This window comes from Barbatula barbatula (assembly GCF_947034865.1).
Source record: "Barbatula barbatula genome assembly, chromosome: 11".
Taxonomy (NCBI): Eukaryota; Metazoa; Chordata; class Actinopteri; order Cypriniformes; family Nemacheilidae; genus Barbatula; species Barbatula barbatula.
The window spans coordinates 18,303,865-18,326,026 of NC_136774.1; the positions used below are offsets into that span (position 1 = coordinate 18,303,865).

A 22,162-nucleotide genomic window follows, 5' to 3' on the forward strand; every position below is an offset into this window, starting at 1 on the left:
TGAAAATTTGTGCAATATTTTTTATATATAATTTATGTTAATGCTTCCATTAGGTATTAATACCAGCAGCTGTCATAAAATCTGAAAAATAAATGGCTAACAGGCGCACATCACACTTAACATCACAAGTGTTAAAATGAGTGTTTTGTGTGGCTCTGGTTTCTATCGGGCCCAACGGAAGACAACCTACATAGTTTTTCTCAGCAGCGGAAATAACAAAGCCACCACTCGCTAGCAGAGAAAGAGGAAACCACAGTTTCAATCTTCCCATGTCAAAAAACATACGAACCCCAGCAGCTCCACTCTATCTCTAACACAAATAAACACACTCTTGAATTATGTTTAATCTTTATAGTTTACAGGGGTGGACTTCCAGTCTTTTCATTGGACGGAAAACTGAAATGTAGAGGGGCACCAATTTGTAGAGAAATGCAATAGTGTCGTTCTTGCTAAAACAGTCTGAATATAAGGTGCTTTTGTGGTTTCTCTCTTGCCGGAAACCAATGTCACCCTCCCACTGTAGCTCAACAGCAACAACAGCATAACCAGATATTTAAAAGCTCTTCAACATGACCAAATCATCAAGGTTTCTTCTGAAATAACAAAAGGTAAACATGTCTTTATTCTATTTCTTAAAATAAAATTAAATCTAAATCAAATTGTATGTGAATGGAATGAAATGGAATACATAAAGTGTTTGGTGAATGTTGACGTACAGCATGTTTCGATGCTGATGTTGATGTACGTTTTATGTTTGTTTTATGGGTTGTTTAGTTTGCGATGTGGGGATATTTATTACAATGTAGAAGTTATTAAATACTTACATATAGTATTTAGAAGTTATTATCTCGCATCACGGCCTTGATGTATTTAAAACACTAAACATTTATGGTTTTAATATTAGTGAAGGCTGTAGTACTCTGGGAATAACCCATGATTTTGTTTGTTTTACGGAAAGTACAGATCAACATGTGATTCATGAATAAGCTCTCACTTTGGTCAAGGGTATGACCATCGGAGTTCCAAGAACCGATGCAGTTAACTCATCTGTTGCTAGAATATGTTAATTACTATCATGTTGTTGAATTTCATTCATTTTACGTTTTATTACTGCTTTTAAACAATAACACTTTTACAAGACGCAGTAAACATTTCTTTGAATTTTGAATTCTGATATGTAGCTCATATCATAGATTATACATTAAGACTTGTTATTAAGACTTATACATTAATAATTGTAACGTAAACAAATATGTTGCTATAATTATGAGAGCATGCCTTACCGAATAACTATGATATTTTTTGTTACTGCTTGGAAACTAAATGATTTACATAATTTCTTTGTCAAACAAAGAAGAGCCATCATCGACAGCCCCACATCTCTGTGATAGACAGAATGAGCTGAGATATTCTAGTTCTTGTCCACTCAGGAGATTGCTCTAATGAGATGACCCTGGCTGAGGAAGAAAAGGTGCCCCTGATGAAGAACGATAGGGCGGGGAGTCAAAAGTCCAGCTGTGACTCCATGCAGGTGCACCTGTACCACTCCCCTACAGTCAAATCTGAGATCACCCTCAGCCTTCCCACTGGACACATCACTGCTGAGAGTGTGTGTGTGTTTGCTGCCAAAGCCAGTGGTGAGAAACCCACGAAACAGAGATACTGTCTCAGTTATTGTTATAAAACAATAATTCACTTTTGTTTCTATGGATTTCAGTTTTGCATTATTCTTTTTTATTTGTTTTATATAGAAAACAGAATACATGGTTTTATAAAAATGATTTGGTAATTTTCTCAATACGATTTTGACGAAGATTAATTAAGTTTGTAGTTGGATTTTTCTGTTTATAGTGCTAAATAGAGCTATGTAGAATTGTGTTTCTAATGCAGTAGTAAACATAAAATGAAAGGATACTGTGCCCATCATGTTTTTAAAACTTAAATGGAATATTTCTCTTTTTTAGGCATTTTTCCTGTGTTCCACAACCTTTTCTCTCTGGCGTCAGAAAACCTTTCATACTGGTATCCACCAACTCATGTATTTAATGTGAGTGAAGAGACCATCACTGTTTACTACAGAGTGAGGTAAAATCATTGAATAACTAATTCTTTATATAAAACACAATAAATACACACTGTCTCTTAAATTAAGAATAAAACGGGTAATTGAAATTTTCTACCCAGTTTTTTTAACAAAAAATATCTTCCCGTTGTCCGAAGGGAAAAAGTGAAAGCTTTTATTTGGTTTAGGAAATCTTTGCCATGTTTTCTTTATATATTTTGGCTAATTATGCATTAAGTGTGGGAAAATATTTTTCATTCAGTCTGTGTGTATGATTCGTGAAATGTTATGAAATTGACCTTGGCTAGAAATGTTTTATATGTAATTATTTGACCGCAGGGTCTTATCCAACACAATAAGGTTTATTTACTTATTTGGGGAGCACTTTTACCATCCCCTGCTTTATCCACTGAGCTGCAGTAAAACATTAGAACACATCCTGTATATTTTGAGATGATGGAAGTGACTTTGTGGTAAAAGTTCTAAACGTTTTTAATAAACTTTTAAATTGAGTGATTTAAGAGTTTATTTTCAAGGACTTACAAAGCCAAACGTGTTTATAGTTTAAATATACTAGATTTTCTTTAAGCCCAAACGTATCTCTTTGGATGATTTAAGGTTTTTCTTCTCGAGCTGGTTCGGTCAGGGGTCCAAGGCATCGTATCGGTTTTGCTTGAACAAAGGACGAATCTGCGCAGTGCTAGACTACTGTGTCATCGACTATCTTTTTGCTCAGGTATAAATATGAGTCTGTCCTAGATTGTAAAATTTGTCGTGCTTTTAAATGTTTTATTCTCTCAATTATTTCAAAAAGCGATGGTGATACCAATGCTCCTGTTCACTATGTCTTTCACATCTGACTTTGTTGTCATCCTGCTTCAGTCACGCAGTGATTTTGTGTCTGGTCGTGGAGGTGTTTCTCCTGCTCTAAGCTTACAGCAGGAATGTTTAGGCATGGCAGTGTTGGATCTTTGGCGTATGGCCAAAGAAAGAAACCAGAGTCTTGGAGACATCTGCAAGACAACAAGGTAAAGCTTACCAGGGCCGACATAGTCTAAATGAAAAGATAAGATATATTGAGAGTTATGCAATTTAGCTTTACAAACTTCAATCCGATATCCTCATTACATTCCAGCTACAAGTCCTGCCTCCCAGAGACCCACAGGCGAGACATACAGCGCTTGAGTCGCCTGGCTCGGTATCAGATCCGTAAAACGCTTAAGCGTTTCCTGAAGAAGCTGGGCAGCTGCTCGGCTGGCTTGAATAACCTGAAGCTCAAGTACATCATGGAGTTAAGCGCGGTGGAGCCTGATTACGGTTCAGAATGCTTCAGTATGCATCACTCCGGATTGTTAGAGCAGAGCGAGCAGGAAAGGGTTAAATCCATCCGAGTCTCCGGGGAGGGAGGGATTCAGATACAGACCACACAACACCAGGTGAGAATCTGGATCGGCATCTATTTGAATACTCTCAGAATTTTTTTATTTATTAAGACTAAAAGTAAAAAGTGAAAGTTTTAATGAAAATTCTGTCATCGTTGACCCGATCTCAAGTTGTTCCAAATACCTCTTTGGCACCAATGACTACCATAGTAATTTTCTTTTTCTACTTTGGTAGAGAATAGTCCCCCAGAAGCATTTGGCTGCAAACATATTTCCATCTATCTTTTACCATTCACAGGACTGGCAGACGTTCTGTGACTTTCCTCAGATCACAGATATTAGTATAAAGCGTGTCTGTCAAGAGCAGATGCCCCTGGAGGGAAGGGTAGTCACCCTCACATGCCAAGAGGACCGTTGCTTGGTATGGACACTGCATTAAATATTTGTTTTATTCTCCAATCACATTTTTTTATGTTTCATTCAGCACCTGATGTGTTAAAAGCTTAATTTTGATCTTTTCTATTTGTTTCTTTTCTATTTCCATGACAACATTTCATTGCACTGTACTTGTATGTGTGTAATGAAAATAAATTGAATCCAATCCAATATCCCTTTCATCTACATTATCCACCGCGGTTTTGATTTCCACCAATAGGAGGCTGAGTTTCACACCCTCACTGAAGCTCTTTCCTTCCTGTCTCTGGTTGATGGATATTTCAGACTGACTACAGACTCAACTCACTATTTCTGCACAGAGGTGGCACCGCCCAGCCTGCTGGAAGACATCCAGAATTACTGCCATGGCCCTATCACGTAGAGCACGGCTATAACGAACATATGTGGTAAAATAAGAAAAAGAAAAATCGAATAGTAATTTCGGGATGCTTGTTTTCTGAAGGTCAGAGTTTGCGGTGCACAAGCTTAAAAAGGCCGGAGCCGAAAATGGGATGTTCCTGTTACGTCACAGTCCAAAAGAATTCGACAAGTATTTCCTCACAGTTTGTACACAGGTATAGCGACCTGACAGATCTATACAGTTTGCAAAACAACTCAGTGTAGTTTTTTATGTGTTATTTTTTATATTTGTTTTATATTTTGTTGGTTTAATTTAAATGACCAAAGAACACAATTTTGTTTTTACAGGTTGCAGTGTTAATGTTGTTAATGATGTTCCCTTGTCTTCTGGATCTTTTAATAGACTCATTTGGGTATGGATTACAAAGACTGTCTGATAGAGAAAAATGAGAAGTTTAGCCTGGCTGGGATTCACAACTCATTCTGTAGTCTGAGACAACTCACAGAGTTCTATCAGCACAACACACTTCTCATGTCAGACATCCCTGTGACCCTGGGAAAGTGCTGCACACCCAGACCAAAAGGTGAAACATTTCTGTTCATTTTTTTAAATCATTGAAATAAAACTCTGATAGATCTGGGAAGAAACATTTACATTTGTTTCTTGTTTTATTTCATTTTTATTTTATTACATTATTATTATATATTATATATTTATTATTATTTCCATTATATATTTAATTACCCTTACTAAGTTTATGCATTTATTACATTTCATTTATCATATATTCATTTATTATATATATTCATTAATTAATTTTATCATTTTATTATTCACTTTTATTCTTGTTATTTGTTACAGTTTGTCCTTATTTGTAATATTGTTCATTGTTTTGTGTTGGGTGCTGTACCGCTTTTATGGTGATATGAGTCTCCAATGGTCTACATCTCAAGGTTCATAATAACGTCATGGGACAATGTTTTGATAACGTAATCTTGCACGGTTAATAATGAAATTGGACTTTAATTTTGGATAAGATTTGCAAGCCATATCCATAGTTGGATCTATCAACTCCTAATCATAACCAAATAATTTCAGAGCTTTCTGGTGCTTGGAAAATTTGTAAATTAATGGCCTAAAGGAATGTTTGTATTTTCTTCTGTTGAATTTATTTTCCTCATTGTGTTTCAACTTCATTGCAGAACTCACCAACATGATCATTCTTCGTAACAGCAGCATGGCACAAATGCCAAATTCGCCCATGTTACAGAAACACAAACCCAGCCACATGCAATTTCACATGATCAAACATGAGGATCTCATTTGGGTATGACTTCACAGAGGATGCAATGATCAAAAACAGCTTTATTTAGATTTAATATGTTGTTGTTTAAGATTTTCAGATGTGTAGCCTCAAGTTTCTTTAGGGTGTGCACGTTAGGCTCAAAAAGACTCAAGTATTTTATTTATCTGTCATCAGAAGGAAAGCTTGGGTCAAGGTTCCTTTACTCACATCTTTAGAGGCACAAAGACAGACCAGAGGGATGGGGTGACACATTCAACGGAGGTCCTTCTGAAGGTCCTGGATGCCAGTCATAAAAACTGCTGGGAGGTGTGCGTTCAATTTTACAACTGTAATAAATTCTAAAGACACAATGTTTTATTAAAACTTTGTTCAAGAATATACTGTGGCATACAGAATATGTATGTTATTTCCCATTAACCATAATAATGATGTTCAGAGTACTATAGTGAAATATGGCACTCATGTGCGAAGAGAAATTTTAGATTAATAATCACTGGTTACTAAATGCAAATAACTTTTATTATTACGGGTTTTGAAAGTTTTGCCTAAAGGTTTTCTTTTTGCCCCTCCTTTAAAGTCTTTTTTTGAGGCAGCTAGTTTGATGAGTCAAATTTCCCACAAGCACCTTCTTCTGGTTTATGGCATCAGTGTGCACAAATCCAAAAGTAAGTGTTTTACTCATCAACAAATGCTTATGTTTCTCTTGATGCATTTAATGGTCTTAAAGTAAAGATCCTCTTATAAAAAGAGGACATACCCAGCAGGAGTTTAAAAAAATGTGTGATGACTTTAGCAAAAAGGGTTCTTGGTTGCCTGTCAAGGCTGGTTGCCTGTCAAAGTATCTGTGAATACAATATCATCATAGAGTACAGATAAGTAAACGGTATCCTCCTCTGACCTCCTGCAGACATCATGGTGCAGGAGTTTGTGAAGCGGGGAGCACTGGACCTGTACCTGAGGAGAAACGCATCCGTTTCGGTCAGCTGGAAACTAGACGTAGCCAAACAACTGGCATGTGCTCTCAACTTTCTGGTGAGATTTTATTCATACTTACATATAAATCATCATATACTGTGTATGTACATACATGTGGGTGAGTGTGTATATATATAATTTGGATTATACAAAACATTAACAGGAAAGAAACAATGAGTTCCTTTAATACTTGTTTACAAGCCATCACAGAGTGATGCCTCAAAAAGCGGGTTGATAGAATGCCAAGAGTGCATTTTGCAAATTCTAGGCAATGGGTAATTACAATACACTAAAGATGCAAAAATATAACATAGGTTTTTTATTTTTTTAGACTAAACAATTCCAATAGTTTGGAATTTGTGTTTTTTTCCATACATGAGTTTACTAATATTTTGTCACAAACCCAGTCTGTGGCTGAGTCCGAAATCGCATACTGTGAAAGTACGTATTGAATTTGAATAAGTACCTACCTATCGGCCGATAAAACAGTATGTTCTGTATAGTATGATTGGGAGTAGTTTGAATACATTTCGGAAATACTGCATCCGCCATGTTTTATGGTCATGTGACCCGTGTGCTCTGTGACCTAAGAAGTATTAACAACAACCTTACACGTGAGCGTTGATAAAACATAATTTAGTCACAAAACCTTCATTCGTTTGCACTTGCTGTATATTAAAAACGGACATCTGTCTTATAGTTTTAATGCAATATTTTTTTGATATATATTAATAGCAATATTAGTTTTGAAATTTGACCGTTGCTCAGCTCCTGTGGCATCATGGGATTGAAAAGTGTCAATCCGATCCACATTCACGAATCTCGGCGGGAGTAGCCATCCGGGTATTTCTCGCCTACTGTATTTTGCATAGTAAGGTTTCGGACATACTATTCACGACTCATACTCATTTTTGCAGCCTGTGTTTCCCCTGTCATGTTGTTTTTTTCCAACATAAATTGTTATAACCAAACACAGACCGGAACTTAACTTTGTGCCAGGCACATGTGTCCGATGAATCCATCTAAAATAAAATGAGTTAGTGACCCTAACTATCCACATGTTTAATATATACATAGACATTAGAATCATATATATTTCATAATTGTCTGTTTCTTTAATATGGTTAATTTACCCAACCCATTAAAAAAAGTTTTTTAGTATTTAAGTTTAGTTTAAGTTGTTGCTTTGTGTGTCTTTCATGTGCAGGAGGACAAGAATATTGCACATGGCAACATTTGTGCGAGGAATTTGCTTTTGGCCAGAGAGGGGGACCCATCCTCTGATAACTCTCCCTTCATTAAATTAAGTGACCCAGGCATCAGCATGGCTATGCTGGGTAAAGACGGTAATATACAGTTATTTTTAAAGCAAAGAAACTACTGTACTATATAATGCTATAGAGACAATCACTGGGATTGCAGTCTGAAAAGCGTCTGCCAAATGTGTAATTGTAAAATATAGGTCATGGAATAATATGCACATTTCTGTGATGCAGTCGCATTAGACAGAATCCCATGGGTGGCGCCAGAGGTTCTAGAAACACTTGAGGTAGAACTGGAGTGTGACAAGTGGAGTTTTGGAACGACGCTATGGGAGATTTTCCATGGTGGAGAAGCTCCTCTACAGGGCCTTGACCTCACACAAGTACAGATACCACACGAATACAGAATACACAATATGACCATCATTTAAAAACAAGTGTTTCTTAGTATGTTTCTTATGAGAAATATATGTTTGTTGTTCAATGTAAAGATACATTGATGTGATACCGAACACCTTTCATTATGCAATGTCTTCAGAAGCAGCAGTTTTATGCACATTTCTCACATCTCCCTGCCCTGGAGTGGGCCGAGCTGGCCGATCTGATCTCTCAGTGTATGCAGTACCAGCCGGAGCTCAGACCGTCCTGCAGGAGCATCATTCGTCAGCTGAACAGCCTCATCACTTCAGGTCACACAAAATGCTTTTTAAAGGGATACTTCACCCCAAAAAAGAAAATTCTGTCATCATCTACTCTGTCCGAGTTGTTTCAAATCTGTATACATTTCTTTGTTCTGATGAACTCCGGGAAAAATATTTGGAAGAATGCTTATACTGTAAACAGACATACATGTGTGCCCTTAAACCTATAAAAACATGATCATTAACGGCACATCTGATTTGACAGATTATGAGATCCTCGATGCTACTGGCACACTGCCCAAGAACGGTGGGCTCTGGAGAAAACCCAACATGTTCAGAAAGCAACAACAGGATGTTTTTGAAGAGAGGCACCTGTGCTTCATCTCGGTTTTGGGGAAGGTACAGTGCAAGAGCACAGAGAATCTTACCACCCACAGAAGGCACTGTTTTACATTTACAATGAGACCTTCTCTGATAGCACACATACATCTCTGAGACGTCTGTTTGATTTTTTGAGTGTTTGCTGTCGGATGTTGTGAAGACATTTAGAAGATGTCTGTAAGATGCTTATGATTTAGAATGTATGTAAAACTGCTTTTTCTAAGACGTTTATCAGATGGTTTACACAGCAGATGTTTTCTAGATCGTAGAGACGCACCTGTGCTATCTCTAACTAGTGTCGTCACAATATATGGGTATTGACAATGACCGTGATATTAACAAATCATGATCATCAATATCACGTTTGCTTTAAAAGATTTGCTTTGAACGCCAGAGGGGATTTTTAAGGGATTCAAAACACAAATCAAACCAAGTTAAAGATGAATTTGACTTATATCCTTAAAGCCCCCATATTGTGAATTATTTTGGATATTGGATAAATAGCCAAAACTCCAAGCACTGCATGCATAATCTTACGTTTTTTCATATATTAAAGGTCTCTTTTCCTAACTAGGCAAATTATGACATAACCGAGAAATAAATGGATTTCAAAATAAAAGTTGATACTGTATGCACAGATACACTATAGTTTATGTTTGTTTTACTGTTTGTTTAGGGTAATTTTGGGAGCGTGGACCTTTGTCGGTACGATCCATGGGGTGATAACACTGGCGATCTGGTGGCTGTTAAGGAACTGCAGTCCAACAAACAGTCCAACATGACAGACTTTCAGAGAGAGATCCAGACTGTTAGCTCCATGCACTGTGAATACATTGTCAAATACAAAGGCATCTGCTACAGTGCAGGTCAGAAGTTTCTGTATCACCCACAGCCTCTCCCTTTGTATTTCTTTTTATCATCTTTAGGGATTACCATTTTATCTGTCTGACCATTCCAAATGTGTTTTATTTTTAACCCTTACAGGTAGACTTAGCACAAGACTGGTGATGGAATATCTGCCCTATGGCAGTCTCATTAGTTACATGGGGAAATACAGACAGAACGTGTGTGTGAGGCGACTGTTACTTTTTGCCTCACAGATTTGTAAGGTACTAACATGCACAAACAAATACAAAAACATACATCATCCTTAACAAACAAACCTATGCGTTAAGGTTTAATTGGAACTTTCTGTGAATTTGTCTCGGTTACGTGTGTAACCTCTGTTCCCTGATGGAGGGAACGACACGTTGTGTCGAACCGACATATAGGGTTCGCCCTTGAGAACCTATCATCTTCTGACTAGTTTTGAAAAGGCCAATGAAATTGGCGAATTAAATTTGCATGCCGGACTCCGCCCCCAGATATCCGGGTATAAAACGGAGACGGTGTGCTCTGTTGCCAATTTAGCAATTTTGTTGCTAGATTTAGCAACTTTTCAGACTACCCTAGCAACTTTTTATTAAATTAAAAAAGTTGTTTTAGGGTATATCAACTACCACAGTGCTTTAATTGTTCAGTTAACGTGTAGTTTCAATGGTAAATTAGAAAATAGCCTACATAAACTGTAATTGTTCAAGAGTGTTTAACTGTTCAATGTCAATGTTGTATTTAAAATGAAAAAAATCTTATCATGAATAAGTGTTGTTTGTATTACTTTTACAAATGCTGTGTGTTTGTGTGTGTGTGTGTGTGTGTGTATGTATGTATATATATAATATAAACAATAATATCTATGTATTACATATAATGGCGTAGTTTTGTGTTGTGATTACGTAATGATGTTATAGCGCAACGACGTCACAACTTCATTTAGCAACTTTTAGCAACAAAGCGATCTGCCTTTAGCAACTTCCCCTGAAAAATAGTTGGCAACACTGTGTGCTCATCCATTCACCTTTTGTGCTGAGGAGCCTGAGAGCATCTCACGACTGCTGCAGCAGACGGCAAGTGTTGTGGCATGAAGGACACAACGTCTCGTTCCCTCCATCAGGGAACAGAGGTTACATATGTAACCGAGACGTTCCCTTTCTGTCAGTCTCTAGACGAAGGCCACTGGGTTTCCCTCAATTAGGCATGTGCGCTACGGAGACCCTTCCCACCATCGGGGGGAGTACAGTGGAGACACCAACATGGTCTCACCGATAGGGGAGGGGAGGTTTGTGCGGAAATGCCGCAAGGTGGATGTCCACCTGGGGGAGGTCATGGGTTGCCACGAGGAGAACCATCTCATGACGATATCTCAGACGGAACCACCCTGTTGGGGGGTTACTACATGTGGAGCACTAGGTCCGGTTAGAGCTATATGTGATAACTCAGCTTGATACCCAGCCATGGGCGGCAGGGTCACGGCAGGCCAGTCTGCTTCTATACTGTCGAGGGCCGCTGGGATCAGAAGGGTGCCTCGGAACCCCATGTGCCTCGGAAAACTTGGCACTTGAGCCTGGGAAGGCCTGAAGTCGTGCCGGACACAATGTGCCAAATGCCCAGCCGCGAGTGCCGGGGGTGCGGTCTGCGAGCAGGTTAATGTTAAAGCTCAGGATAATCCCCACATCACCCTCTATGCTCGCCCGTCGCTGACGGCTGGGCCGTAGCTGCTAGGGTAACAGAACGGGAAGCAGACGAGGTGGTGGCTGGATCTTGACAGCTACTGTGACCGCAACGTCTGAATCTCCATCTGCCCGCAGTGCAACACTGTAGTGTTGGACGTATACACGAATGCTGCCACAGTGGTCGGACACCCGAACACCTGCAGCAGATTTAATTCACCAATTTCATTGGCCTTTTCAAAACTAGTCAGAACATGATAGGTTCTCAAGGGCGAACCCCATCTGTCGGTTCAACACAACGTCGAGAGACCGACAGAGAGGGAATGTCACTTATATAACTGGTCTGTCGAGTTATTCTTTAGGATACAATGGAACGTGCAGTAAATGCTTTTCCTTTCAACCAGGGGATGGAGTATTTGCAAAGCATGCGATATGTTCACCGGGATCTAGCTGCCCGTAATATTCTCGTAGCCAGCGACACTCTGGTGAAGATCGCCGACTTTGGCCTCACGAAGATAATTCCAGTGGATAAAGAATATTACCGTCTCACACAGCCAGGAGAAAGTCCCATTTTCTGGTGAAAAAATCTAAAACAATTAAATATTTTCCAGAACAACTTATAATGTGGTGTTTTTATAGCTGTAGATTATCATTAATGTGACATGCAGCTTTCTTTTGATCTTATGTAAAGTATGCCACATTTCAAGATTTTATAATTGTATCAATTATGACTCATACTTGTAATCTTTTTACCGTTTATGTCATTGCCTGTTTCAGGTATGCACCTGAATCTATATCAGAACTCAAGTTCTCTCATAAGTCAGACGTGTGGAGTTTCGGCATTGTTCTACATGAGCTGTTCTCTTACTGTGAGATCAGTCGAAATCCTAAAAGGGTGAGTAGATCAAATCAGGGTGTATAGATGAATGCCTGGCAACATGACATTGATCTGCCCCTTCAGGCTTTCACTCAAAAGAAAACAAAAGATTATGTTATTGTTTGCTCTCTTTATGTCATTCCAAAAATTTCATTACATAGAAGCATGGGCGTAAATCCCGGGGGAACGCAGGGGACAAGCCCTCCACGCTCCATCCGAGGGTTGTCCCCCCCAAAAACCTTTTTTTTTAAAATCTCAATGTCTATTGTGAAAAATATATATTTATGTATACCTAAAATAATTGTGTGAACAGAAAAAATACAAACGCAATGAATGCGTTTCAGTTTAGAAACAGTTGAGTTTCCCCTCCCCAGCCTCACAGTGGTTTGGCCCACTGCCCGCATTCCCGCTTATCTCACCTTCGCTACACCCAAGGAAGGCATGCTGCGCGTTGCGGCTCAGTTCAGGCGGTTTTTGAACTCCTACGGTTATTTTATTCACGTTAAATTAAGTGATTCTCTTTAATGTAGCCTACTTGATGCCGATTAATTAATAAATTAGTTGCGGCAAAAAATGCTGATTACCGATGTATTTTTCCATGAATCTTTTATTTGAGGCAACCTGTCATAATGTTACCATTAACGGCCACAATTAGCCACCGCTCCTTGCCATTCAGTTCCCGTGTCACACACAATCGCGCCTTTAAATGCCTGCAGTTAAATGACAATGGCATTGGTCTCAAACTCGGTTCCTGGAGGGCCACAGCTCTGCACAGTTTAGCTCCAACCAGCTCTAAACCACACCTGCTTGGAGGTTGCTTGTAATCCTGAAGATGTTGATTAGCTGAATCAGGTGTGTTTGATTAGGGTTGGAGCTAAACTGTGCAGAGCTGTGGCCCTCCAGGAACTGAGTTTGAGACCAATGCCATTGTCATTTAACTTAATCGTTGAAAAATCCCCACAACACTAACAAACAGACTAACAGCCAGTCTTGTCACAATTAATATTTTTAATATCTAAAAAAATAGTTTCTTGCATTTAAAGTCTTTCGGAACAAACATTATTATCACAACGTGTAAATCGTTCAGTTGTTTTAGGGAAAATAGTAAATACTACATAGGTTATTAATGCTAGAATTATTCTGTTGGATGTACACCACTGTTCCAAGTCATTTCTGTTCAGCAAGTCTGGATTGATTTGATCCAAAATACAGTAAAGGAAGCCTGTTCTTTTATGTAAGCCTTTTTTTAATAAATTGGATATAGTTATGCATATTATGATAAAATATATTGTGTATTTTGTATAAATTGTATATTGTGAGACTAACCCCCACCCAAAAAAATCTTATGGTGGGGATCCACAGAAGACTTGATTCAATTTGAGCACTGAGCTAAACATTCAGTTGACTGAAACTCGTCGATTTTTTGACTGGATTATTTGTGTCCCCTTCAAAAATTATGTTTATTGTCCCCCCCTACTGTTAAATGAGATTTACGCCCATGCATAGAAGATTCTACTGAAATGTTTTTTGCCATTTCAAACCTGTTCTGTGAAAGCAATAAAGTCATATAGGTTTGGAATGACATGATGGTGTGGGTGTGGGTTAATGATAAAAAATGTTCACATCTCTTTAAGTGACAGAGTATTCCTTTTAGTGATTTGTTTAAATGTTTGTGTATTAAATCTGCGCTATTTCATGCAGTTGTGTATGCAGAAGATAGGAAGTTACGTGCAGAGTCCGTCCATGGCTATCCATCTTTTTAATCTCCTTAAAGATAACTGGAGGTTACCAGCACCATCTCAGTGTCCACCAAAGGTAAAAACCAAAAAAACTATTATATACAGAAATCTAAATCAAAATATGTGTCTTTATGAATCTCAATGAGATGTTAAACCTTGCTTCATTGGTCTATTTCTTCAGGTGCACAGCATAATGATGCAGTGTTGGGAATTCAACGGCGAGGACAGACCCAGCTTCTCTTCTCTACAGGACTTGATTGAGCATATCCTGTTAGATGAGAGAGAGGGATCTAAAGGGTAAAGTCAGAGTTATACCCTGAACAGATAGATCACTGTAACTTTGGCTGTTATGTTTTATCTAAGTATAATTGAGTGTTTTTAAGATTGTATTGTGGTGAAGCTATGCTAAATTTCAGAGCTTAGTCATTCACATGAGTCCACTATGTTAATAAGTAATAATGTTGACATTATTTCCTGGATTAAATCCTAAAAAAACTCGTTTCTGTTTGAAAACAAATTTCCTTCTTGGGATCAATGGTTTGTGTGAAAGCGGTTTTAGTGATAAGATCAAATGTATTGTACAGACCAGATTTGTCTGTCTTGGAAAACAGGTTTTATGGACATGGTTTTCTAGCTACTGATGACAGATGAAGGAATGAATAGTATTTGAAACATGATGCCACTGTAAAAGAAATCCTGTGTTGCCTTACATTTTTAATCAACTTTTTTTGTCAGGACAAAACAATAATCTACCTTTTAAACCCCCATGCAGATCGCAGCGTATTTGTTGTTCTCTGGTCATTCATAGCCAGCATCATGTGGCTTATACCCTGAAAATGGCTGTTATTAGATGAGAATGCGATGTTGACAAGCTAGAGCAATGTCTTCAAAGGCAATGGAAACACTTGTGTAACCACTACCCACATGTCGTGTTATCAAAGGGGAAGCACAGCAGACAAGAGACGAAGTGATAAAATGAGCAAAGTTTATTTGTGAGAAGATCATTGTCGCGTTCAAATGCCCATTCTAGCTCTGCCTAGAACTCTGTCTAGAGTTCACTCTATCTCTGTCTAACTTTGTCCGACTTCGACTGACTAGAAACACATTGAGCAATGTTTTTATACCAACATAGGCAGTGGAAAATTACTGCTTTACAACACTGTCTCGTGACATTATAATGAACCTTGAGAATGAAATCGCTGCAAACTCAAATCTACTTGTGAAAAAAATATAATTGCAGCATCCAACAGAATGTAGAATAGAATAACTATAGAAATAAATATAATCTATAACTAATAAAGCAAATAAATAGCAAAAAAAAAGAATAATATAAAGAATTAAATACAACACAATATGCATGTCTGAATTCTCAAGTCCGAATTGTATCATCTTTAGAAAATACACATACACAAACAGGTATATTTCAAGAAATTCAGATCCTACTGTCTTCCAAGAAAAGACACAAGTGTGTGTGGTATGTGTGCGTGCGTGACTAAAACAATATTTGTGCGTTGGGAGTGTGTAAAATGGAACTTGAAAGAACTTTTGTGTTTTTTGTCGGAGCACGAGAAAGATATGGTTTGAAATACTGGTTCTGTTTATCTCTTAAATGCTTTTTTCCTTATTAATATAATATTGTACATCGGGGGGGATTCCCCGAACTGTTTCTCTTTTAAAACTCAATGTTTAGATGTCTTAAAAATAGCCATTAAATTTGTCATTGCATGTTCACTTGCTTCAAATATTTCTCCTCATGATGTCCTGATCACATCTGTACACTATTGTGTCACAAACACTATTCAGTGTTTTATTTTAAACATGATGACTTCATGCATGAAGTCTTGCCTGGCTTCTGGCATGCTGCATGCTCTGAGTACTCTCTGCGAATGCAGACGTATAAGAAGTTGACATCATTTGGTGTGGCTTCCTTAAAGGGCGGTTTACAAACACCCCAATTTTGAATATTTAAAAAATCCGACAACAGCAGGCTGAAATATTGTCCATAACTGTCTATGAAAGTATTTTTGCTTTGCATAAAATTCAGGGTTTTTTGTGTGTTATGTTCTTCTGCAAAAATGTATAAACAAAAAACGAATGCATGTCGATGGGGACGGTTACCAACACGTTTCAAAATATCTTTCTTTTGTGTTCTGAATAACAAAGAAAGCAATACAGATTTGAAATGACAAGAGGGTGTGTTAATCATGACAGACGTTTTGGTTGGGAAAAACATGCACAAAAAGATCAACATGGGTTAATGAGGCCAGCCAAACCCTGACTCCAGTGGTTGCACCTGTGAATGTCATCTATGGCAACAGATGCTCTATGGCAACAGTTACATCACATGAAGTGATGTTTATGTTCCAAGACCCAACCAATGCTGATTAAATTGAAAACGGAACATTTCTCTAAACTTGTTTAAATGTTCACTACAACATATAACATTCACCCATCTAAGTGCACACACAATGAGCAGATGACACCCAGACTGCAATTATGGGATAGATGGCATTCTCGTTCAACCTACAATAAAAACATTGAATGGGAACAATAGGTAGTAAATACATAGGATAAGAAAACAAGAAACGAAATACAGCACAATTTTACGTCTGTACTCATGAGAAATTTCTGTCACTTCTCAAAGAATACACACCCAGGTTGCTTAAGAGAAACAAATCCTATGCAGCTTGACCTGTTTTCCTGTAAACCTATTCATCCGACGGGTTTCATAAAGTTGTCGAACAAGTTTATAGGAAGTCTTTATAGTCCGGTTGCAGGTTTTGTATTACGCATGAAGGAGGGAACACAAATCTTTCTACAATACTAATATACAAAAACATATTTGTTCTTTCTGATGTTTTGACTGGCAAAATATGTGAATTTTCCATACTATAAGAAATAAACAACCATAACCATACTTATTATTTTGTCAACTTAAAATGAAAGAAACATAGTATAGTGTAGTTTGTGAATTAAAACCAAACAATTTTGGATGCAATATAGAAAATATGTACAGCTTTACAATTTACTTTTAACACGACTAACGTACAAAAATATTTAATTATTTACAGTTATTTTAAACCATGTGCAAAAAGTATGTTTTCAAAAAACTTAACAAACACATTCAGATTTAAAGGATTCATGGCTTGTGCAGTGACAAGTGTACAATATTAAAGTGTACAATATTAAAAAGGAAGCATAAAGGCCCCACTTTACATTAAACACAAAGTTAACTGCTGACACATTTGGTCTCTAGACTGATCTAAAGAGACAGCAGTGACTTTTTTCCGCAACTTAAATTTGGGGTTTGTATTTCATTCCACATCACAAAAATCTGGTGTGCCTGAAATCGATGTACTAAAATTACTTCTCTATAATAGCACGGGTCATATTGGTCAATAGTCTCAGAAGGCATCTTAAGACCGGCGGTCCTTACGGCAAAGTGAGACACGGGTTTAAGGCCAGCCTTTATCAAACACATTCCCATGTAAACGTCATCAATGGGCAGCAGAGTAATAGAATGAGACATGTTGTAAATTGTTCTGGCTGTAAAGCCGGACAGAAGAAATCCTCCCCCACCACAGTATGGAGGATAGCTATCGGACTCCTGCACTTGCACCGGGACATAATATTTACTTGCAGGGTGTCTTATTGGTCCTACGTTCTGGATGAGATGCCCTACAAAGAGATGTTTGTCTCCATCGTTGTCCTTTTGACCTTGCAGAAATTCAATCATGTTAAACGTGTTGGCAAAGATATCGTCATCGCCGTTTAAGAGGAATTTGGCGTGCGGACACCGTTGCTCCATCCACTCCAAGAACAGGATCTGCTTAAGCGTCAGGTTAAAGAACGAATCATTGAAGTCCCACTGTAGAATATCTTTGTGCTCTATGTTCTCGATCTTCAGAAGTTTATTTAACTTTGTCTTCTGAAAGCCAGTCTCGGATGTTCCGACTATGAAGATTCTACGGATGTGCACGCCGTTGTACACCCGTTCTTCGGCCCACGTTTTGCGCAGAACTTCTCGGCGATCATAATTTATGGGGGAGCTTTTGATGACCAGTAGAAGGAAGACATCTGCCGAGTTTTGAGGGCCTCCACATTTGTCAGGAACATCGAGAAGCATGGGAAAACTCCTGCAGTGACGGTAATACAGGAAGTCCTGGATATTATTTGGCAAATTAAAAAATCCATCCACTTTAGAAGCAGACTCATTTCGCATACAGTCGGAATACAAAGGCTGGAGAATTAACGGCTCAGGCACATTGTGTTGACTGTGTAATATTTTATATGTATCGTCCCTGGTAAATGTTTCATTTTCTTCATGGTCGTTTTTGTTAAAGATTACTACCAAGCATATAACACCCGTCAGAAGTATAGCAATTGTCTCCAGGCTTCTCTTTCTCATCGCTGCACCTGTTTAATGAGAAACAGGACAGAACATAATATGTTTAAATCAAACAACAGAATGTTTATTTACTTAACAAAACAAAACAACGAGTTCTAAAGCCAGTATAAATGCACATTAAAAAAACACTCTGATATTAGACCCAGACAAATACTCTAGGTCATTGTGTCAGAATATTATTAAAGATGTCTTTCATGATTTTAAATACTTGATTTGTGTGAGCCAAACTCTTATTTCCACTGTTGCTTGGTACCGCTGTGCAAAGTTATATTCAATGTCTGTGTTCCATATACTTCACTATGTTGTTTTTTGCCCATGTGATTTTCATGTGTCCTCTGTAAGCGACCTGACAGTAAATAGTTTTATCACTCATCACTTTTTTTCTTTTACAGTATCCAGAGAGAAACGTCAGAATGGCCTCATACTCTGATGCATTGTCTGAGCCATTACAGCAACACTGTTTAGCATTTCCTTTAGTTTTACAGTTGCACAGCTAATCAAATTAAGCTGTTCATGTGATCTCACCATAAAACCAAACCTACATGTAGTAAAATGCCTTTTTGTGCAGTTTATTGGTGACATCTGTGTCATGTGTCATAAAATGTGTCATTTTAAAAGATGAATGCACATTGTTTAAAACTTTTGCAAAAGGTCAAATTTAAAATGTTTGAAACGTAAACTTGTACTTTTTACAAATCGAGCACTGGCTACAAATGCTACCTCTGCATTTATTGTGTTTTTTCATTGACTGCATGAAGTGCTGGTGGTATAGCTTAACAATGTGGTATAGCTTAACACTATAGGTAAACAGGGGTATAATAGAAAATTAAAAAACAAATTTTATTTTGATTTCTTTTTTAATTGAATTTGCAAGTTAAAAGGCTATCAAACAGAACACAGTAGTCACTTTTATATTTTTAACTACTCCCTAAAAATTCACACTATAAAATTTTATTTTATTATTAATTTCTTGCTTATGTGGTTCACCTAGTAGAGTCACCGGTTCAATTCCCAGGGAACACAGGTAAAAAACAAATGTAAAGCTACTATAAGTTATATGAAATAAAGTTGTCAGCAGAAACGCATAAATAAATAGAATCATTTACATTTACATTTATTCATTTGGCAGACGCTTTTATCCAAAGCGACTTACAAGTAGTTTTCTACAGTGGCACATTACTGCAGAGCAATCAGGGATAAGGTGCCTTGCTCAAGGGCCCTTCAGTCATGACCTGCTGGCACTGAGATTAGAACCGGCAACCTTCTGATCACAAGCCCAACGCTCTAACCACATCTTTAAACTCGAGTTGGTTTCAGTTTCAAAATCCTGCTAGCAAAGCTGTCAAACCAGATATCACTGTCCTAGACACAGCTTTAGCTTGTCAATAAAAAATTTTGAAAGTTGTGATGAAAATTTCACAAAGCATTTTGTTTTCAATGCTTTCTGCAGCATAATAAGACATCACCAAGCCTCTTTTTATAAAGGCCTGGTCCTCTCTCAAACTTCCCTGTTGTCGCTCCTCTCTTATGATTCAGGAGCTCCTCTGTGAGAGATGCGAGACTCATGTGACCGGCCTCGCACCTTTCCCTCATGGCTCTCGTCCCGCCCTGCTCACCACAAACATAGATAACATGGCAAATGTTTAAACTGAGAAATTTTACACTTTTATCCACTAAATTAGCTCATTTAAAATGTAATGCCTTCTACAGGTCTCAAAAACAGTTGGGACGGGGCTACAAAGGGCTAAAAAAGTGGACTACTGCAATGCTCTCCTTGCTGGTCTTACTGCAAAGGCTATCAAACCACTTCAGCTGGTTCAAAACGCAGCAGCACACCTCATCTTTCAACAGCCCAAAAGGGCTCATGTGACACCCCTTTTCATCTTTCTCCACTGGCTACCGGTTGAAGGCCGGATCAGATTCAAGTCACTGATGTTTGCACACAGGACTATCACTGGATCTGCGCTGGCATACTTTCACACCCTACTACACCCCATCAAGAACCCTGCGTTCAGCAAACCAGTGGCGCCTTGTAATTCCTTCTCCTAAGGGCACTCAATCCCTTTTCCACTCATTCTCCTTCACAACTCCTTCCTGGTGGAACATTCTTCCCAATGCGGTCCGGTCAACTACATCTCTCATAACCTTCAAAAAACTAGTTAAAACACATCTCTTCGGCGAATACCTGACTGACAAATGAAAGAAATTAAAAATTAATAAATAAAAACGTACACTAACCCTCTTCTCTCAGCAGGTAGTGGTCTAGCTTTCATTGAAACTAGTAACTTTGTATAAGCACCTATTGTACTATTGCTCTTTGTATGACATATCCCTTATTGCTCCCCAAACTCTGTGTAAGTCGCTTTGGATAAAAGCGTCTGCTAAATGACTAAATGTAAATGTAAAACCTCAAAGGCAAACCTCTTTCTGTATTTTGCATATATGCAATGTATGCACAAAACATGATGTGTTTGTAGTTTTAACGGTTTCTCTGAAGGCTGAAAGCTATGCCTGTTAAGAAAACAAAGCATTCATTTTGTGCAATTACTGCCTGTCATTTGCTTTTAACATTGTTTATTTCTGCATGATATAATTAGTTAAAATAGAAGTTTAATGTCTTTAAAGCTTTAATGTAAGTTTAAAGCTGATTTTATAATGCCTACATTTTTAGCATTTTGTGTTAAGGTGAATAAAAGACAATTTCATCATTGACGATTTCTTTAAAAAAACTGCCATGTTTGGAAAAAGTGTGGAAAAATGTGGAAATACATATACATATTTATATACATATATTAGCATAAAGGAAAAACTAAAATGTTAAAAAAAACCAAATAAATAATATAAGTTTAAAAACAAAACCATAAATGACCGCAAACGAGACTTAATAAAATACAACTTGCCTGATATTTCAAGCTACCAGGCATATGTTACGTCATTCTTTCGTGCTATAAAATGATGGACCTGTTTATTTTATACTGCTACGTGAATTTGAAGTTTTGTTTTCGTTGTTAAATCATTCTACACATTTACTTAATACTGGTATTTGATTTACAAGTTATTGCCCTGTAAATGAATCCTACAAAAGCTACTTCGCTTATGTTACATCTTGCCCTGGGGTATGGACGATTCGACAGAACAGGGGTTTTAAGGTAAAACTGACTAACCTGTACGACTAGTCAAAGCGGTTTATGCAACCGTCCCATAATGTTTGTTTTCATCATGTTATTAACGCCTAACCAAAAACCTCTTAAACTATTTTATACTCTTCAGCCCAAGCCAACATTTACATTATCTAGCAGACATGGAAATTGCAATGAGTAAATGGCGAAGTGTCAACATGAAGTTACTATCTGGTTCATCATTATAAACGTCAGTGAGTCGGCGTAAAGTACGGCGACAATTTTCAACACCGTAGATGTATAATATATAATTTAGATTATAACCCCAAACTTCAATTACTTTCAATGTGTGGCGTTAACACCTTATCGGAAATTATCGTTCGCCAGGGATACGTTTTGGTAAATTTGTGAAATAAAGCCGAGAGACAATCAATATAACAGTAAAACTCATGACATATTACTTGCTATTTTACATGACCTAGATAGAAAATTGCTTTATCTTACCTGAGGTAAATTCTGTTTTAGGAAGGCGATCATGTGTCAGTCAGCACAAGAATATGTTATAGTCATGCTTAAACTTAATACCAGCCATCCACGCCCAACATCCCCATGATGAGGAAATCTTATTGGTTCATACGTTTTTAGTCTTTCGTTTCCTCCTGTTT

The 22,162-nt window shown here is 37.7% G+C and overlaps 2 protein-coding genes across 2 annotated transcripts; one reads left to right on the plus strand and one right to left on the minus strand.

Moving 5' to 3' along the window:
* Positions 1–260: 260 nt before the first annotated feature.
* Positions 261–15,699, plus strand: jak3 (Janus kinase 3 (a protein tyrosine kinase, leukocyte)). Its single transcript, XM_079467032.1, has 24 exons — positions 261–608; positions 1,431–1,637; positions 1,965–2,085; positions 2,681–2,798; positions 2,945–3,090; positions 3,198–3,498; positions 3,743–3,865; positions 4,100–4,257; positions 4,343–4,454; positions 4,643–4,823; positions 5,443–5,567; positions 5,721–5,852; positions 6,124–6,211; positions 6,454–6,578; positions 7,729–7,867; positions 8,018–8,166; positions 8,322–8,472; positions 8,690–8,823; positions 9,482–9,671; positions 9,790–9,914; positions 11,759–11,931; positions 12,132–12,249; positions 13,933–14,046; positions 14,152–15,699. Exons 2-24 carry the CDS (start codon positions 1,448–1,450, stop codon positions 14,269–14,271), a joined length of 3,333 nt encoding a protein of 1,110 aa, XP_079323158.1. The 5' UTR covers positions 261–608; positions 1,431–1,447; the 3' UTR covers positions 14,272–15,699.
* LOC306900246 (N-acetyllactosaminide beta-1,3-N-acetylglucosaminyltransferase 3-like) lies at positions 14,940–22,093 on the minus strand. The gene is made up of 2 exons (XM_079467033.1): positions 22,002–22,093; positions 14,940–18,386 (listed from the first exon to the last, which is right to left on the minus strand). Exon 2 carries the CDS (start codon positions 18,376–18,378, stop codon positions 17,233–17,235), a length of 1,146 nt encoding a protein of 381 aa, XP_079323159.1. The 5' UTR covers positions 18,379–18,386; positions 22,002–22,093; the 3' UTR covers positions 14,940–17,232.
* Positions 22,094–22,162: the final 69 nt, after the last annotated feature.

What these genes read in the sequence shown, in the direction of transcription:
- LOC306900246 (XM_079467033.1), bottom strand. Translation starts at nt 18,378, where the DNA reads ATGAGAAAGAGAAGCCTGGAGACAATTGCTATACTTCTGACGGGTGTT.
- jak3 (XM_079467032.1), top strand. Translation starts at nt 1,448, where the DNA reads ATGACCCTGGCTGAGGAAGAAAAGGTGCCCCTGATGAAGAACGATAGG. An exon ending in TCGACTATCTTTTTGCTCAG is followed by an intron (nt 2,799 to 2,944) that starts GTATAAATATGA and finishes ATCCTGCTTCAG; the next exon opens with TCACGCAGTGATTTTGTGTC. An exon ending in AACATGAGGATCTCATTTGG is followed by an intron (nt 5,568 to 5,720) that starts GTATGACTTCAC and finishes ATCTGTCATCAG; the next exon opens with AAGGAAAGCTTGGGTCAAGG.